We start from the raw sequence: 2512 nt of genomic DNA, 5'->3' as shown, positions 1-2512 counted from the left end.
ACAATCCGACTTGTTACTATTTGTAGCGTAGTGAAGCTCTGTTTCTGATGTCTACATGAGGAGATTCACACGTAAAAGCAACAAAGAGCTATTTCTAACTTTTACCCTTTCCCCAGGAAAGGTGCAGATTTACATCCTTCTTTTATGGTTTCTGTTTAGTAACGTCTTGCAGTTGATTTGCTGGCTGTCTTTTTTGCCCACTCAGCCCCGTTCAGCAGGCAAGGTGCATATTGCTGATTACCTAATGGTTACCACGTGCCATACGACGATGATTTTATTTTTTTGTTGCATGATTTGTGTTCACTTTTTTTGCATAGAGCCAGACCACAGCTCTTCCTTTTGAGACGCAGTGTCACTTTGCTTCCCATGCATGCCTGCTTGTAGCTTCCTGCTGCTTGCCTGAACCACCGAATGCTCTACTATGTTCGTTTGTGGACATGGCTCCTTCTGCTGTAGGACATTGCCCATTTTGCATTTCTGCTGAGGTAAGATTTATTATCACATTGCAGATGAATTCTACAAATTCACAAGCTAGGGCTTAAACACAGTAGAATACAGACATTTAGCTACAGGTAGTCTTTCATTAAAATGATGCTGATAAATGCAGAGTTAAACAGGCTTAATTTACTGTATTGTTACTTCCTTTTTTAGTCGGAAGCCGAGTCTGAAGGACAAAGTGTTTCCCAGTCCTTCTAAGGCTCCTGTGTCCAAGGGGAAAGCCCAGTCTCCAGGTGGAGCAGATGATGGTGCTGAAGCAAGCCCCAGCAAGGTCACCAAGAGCTGGAGCTTCACCGACAAGAACCGAGGGGCGAAAAATGCCTTCAAAGCTCGGGGCAGCACCTCGCGCCAAAACTCAGAGGGTGAGGAAACTGATCATCATCTGACCAGAATGAGTGTAGTAGTGTTGTGTAGTACACAATACACAGCCATACAGTGTAGAGACTTGGAGAATTCTATTATTGTAGGTGGGAAACCTCAGAAACTGTATTCAAACCATCATGAAAACTGTAGAAAATGGCAGACACTTATTAAAAGAGATGTGGGTGTTGTGAATATGAAACTACATTCAGGACATGGAGGCCCTAGCTTTTGTATGGAGCCTGAAAGCAGAGGTGAGCGGGTTGCTGCTTCCTCCTGTGTCTCATCTCTGTGCTCCGGCTTCACATTTAGCTTGCATACACAAACGTGATATCTAACGTTCCAGAAGAATTCAAGTTGAGTGCACTTCCCAAAATTTCCAGGAATTCATTTGAGCCAGTATGACCTTGGCTATTTGTTCAGAGACCAAACTTTAGGAGTCAAAATTATTTATATTAAAGAAAACTGAAAACAAAACCAACTAAATCTTATGTAACTATAACACTACTAGTAACACTAGCTCAATATACAATCATTGCCAGAAGTATACATACATTCATCATGGGCATAAATGGTAAGTGTGTGTTTTTAATGTTTTTTCTCAACTGTTCTGTTTCTGAAGTCCAGAAACACAAATTTTCAGTAGAGTTGATCGTTGGGGATTTGTCCATTCCTGAAGTTTAACAGTCCATTTCTAAACACTTGCAGATTCCAGGACAATCGGTTTAAACATACAAGTTATTCAGATGTGTCGCCAGTTTTCTAAGGTCCAGAGGAAGACCCAGACTGTCACCCTCAGATAAGACAAGAGAAAATTAGTTAGCATGTTCCTGAACAGCCCAGGAACCACAAAGGCTCAAACCAGACATTAACTGGAAACTGCTGTAAGGTACACAGTGAAGCAAGTTTACATCACTGTGGACTGAGGGGGTACCAGCCAAGAAGAAGCTCCTGTTTCAAAATCAAGCCCATCAAGCTCAACTGAAATATGCAGCTGCCCACATGGACAAGCTAAATGCCTTCTGGAGGAAGGTTTTATTGTCAGACAAGACAAAGGTTGAGCTATTTGGCCCCAGTGACAAGAGATGTTTGGAGGAGTTAAAGGTGAGGTGTTCAAACCTAACAACCCTGTATGAGCTGTCAAGCATGGTGGCGGTAGCATCATGCTCTGTAGCTGTTTTGATGCCAGCAGCACTGGTACTTTAAAGGATGAATAAAATGAATAAATGAGGACTGCCTATATATTTTTCAGCTGTATTAACATTACATTAAGATATTAAGCTTTTTGAATATACTTCCAAAAGCCCCAAACTCAGACTTATTGAAAATTTGGGAATTCTACTTAAAAGCCATAAGGTCCATACCAGGAAACAAACAAGTTTAAATATCCAGACACAATTATGTCATAAGCTAGGTGATAGCTACCAGGTATACCGTTATATGCAGTGTTGCCAACTTAGCGACTTTGTCGCTATATTTAGCGAGTTTTCAGACCCCTTAGTGACCTTTTTTCTAAAAAAGGTCGCTTAAAAAAGACGTGAAAGCGCGTATCGCTTTTATTCTCAACAAGCAGCGGGTGCTGTAACGCAGTCAGTTCTTCTTTTACTCTTTTACTCTTATGCTGTTTTGTGGATCACAAGGTTTAAAACTACTT

At 41.2% G+C, this 2512-nt stretch overlaps 1 protein-coding gene across 6 annotated transcripts in view; it reads left to right on the top strand.

The window, feature by feature from the left end:
* Window positions 1-2512, top strand: part of LOC102199450 (potassium voltage-gated channel subfamily KQT member 2-like) — a 37700-nt gene that overhangs the window by 27530 nt on the left and 7658 nt on the right. For 3 of the 6 annotated variants that reach the window (XM_005730777.1, XM_013910293.1, XM_005730775.1), the window contains exon 11: window positions 652-860. In XM_005730777.1, coding sequence (XP_005730834.1) covers window positions 652-860 — 209 coding nt within the window. Of the gene's footprint in view, window positions 1-159; window positions 626-651; window positions 861-2512 lie in introns of those variants that run through there. The other 3 variants (XR_001290344.1, XR_001290343.1, XM_013910294.1) reach the window with 3 other exon arrangements.

This window comes from Pundamilia nyererei, unplaced genomic scaffold (genome assembly GCF_000239375.1).
Source record: "Pundamilia nyererei isolate P.nyererei 1_Seehausen unplaced genomic scaffold, PunNye1.0 scaffold00039, whole genome shotgun sequence".
Taxonomy (NCBI): Eukaryota; Metazoa; Chordata; class Actinopteri; order Cichliformes; family Cichlidae; genus Pundamilia; species Pundamilia nyererei.
The sequence above is the reverse complement of the archived record's forward strand: the minus strand, read 5'-3'. Positions and strand labels throughout refer to the sequence as shown.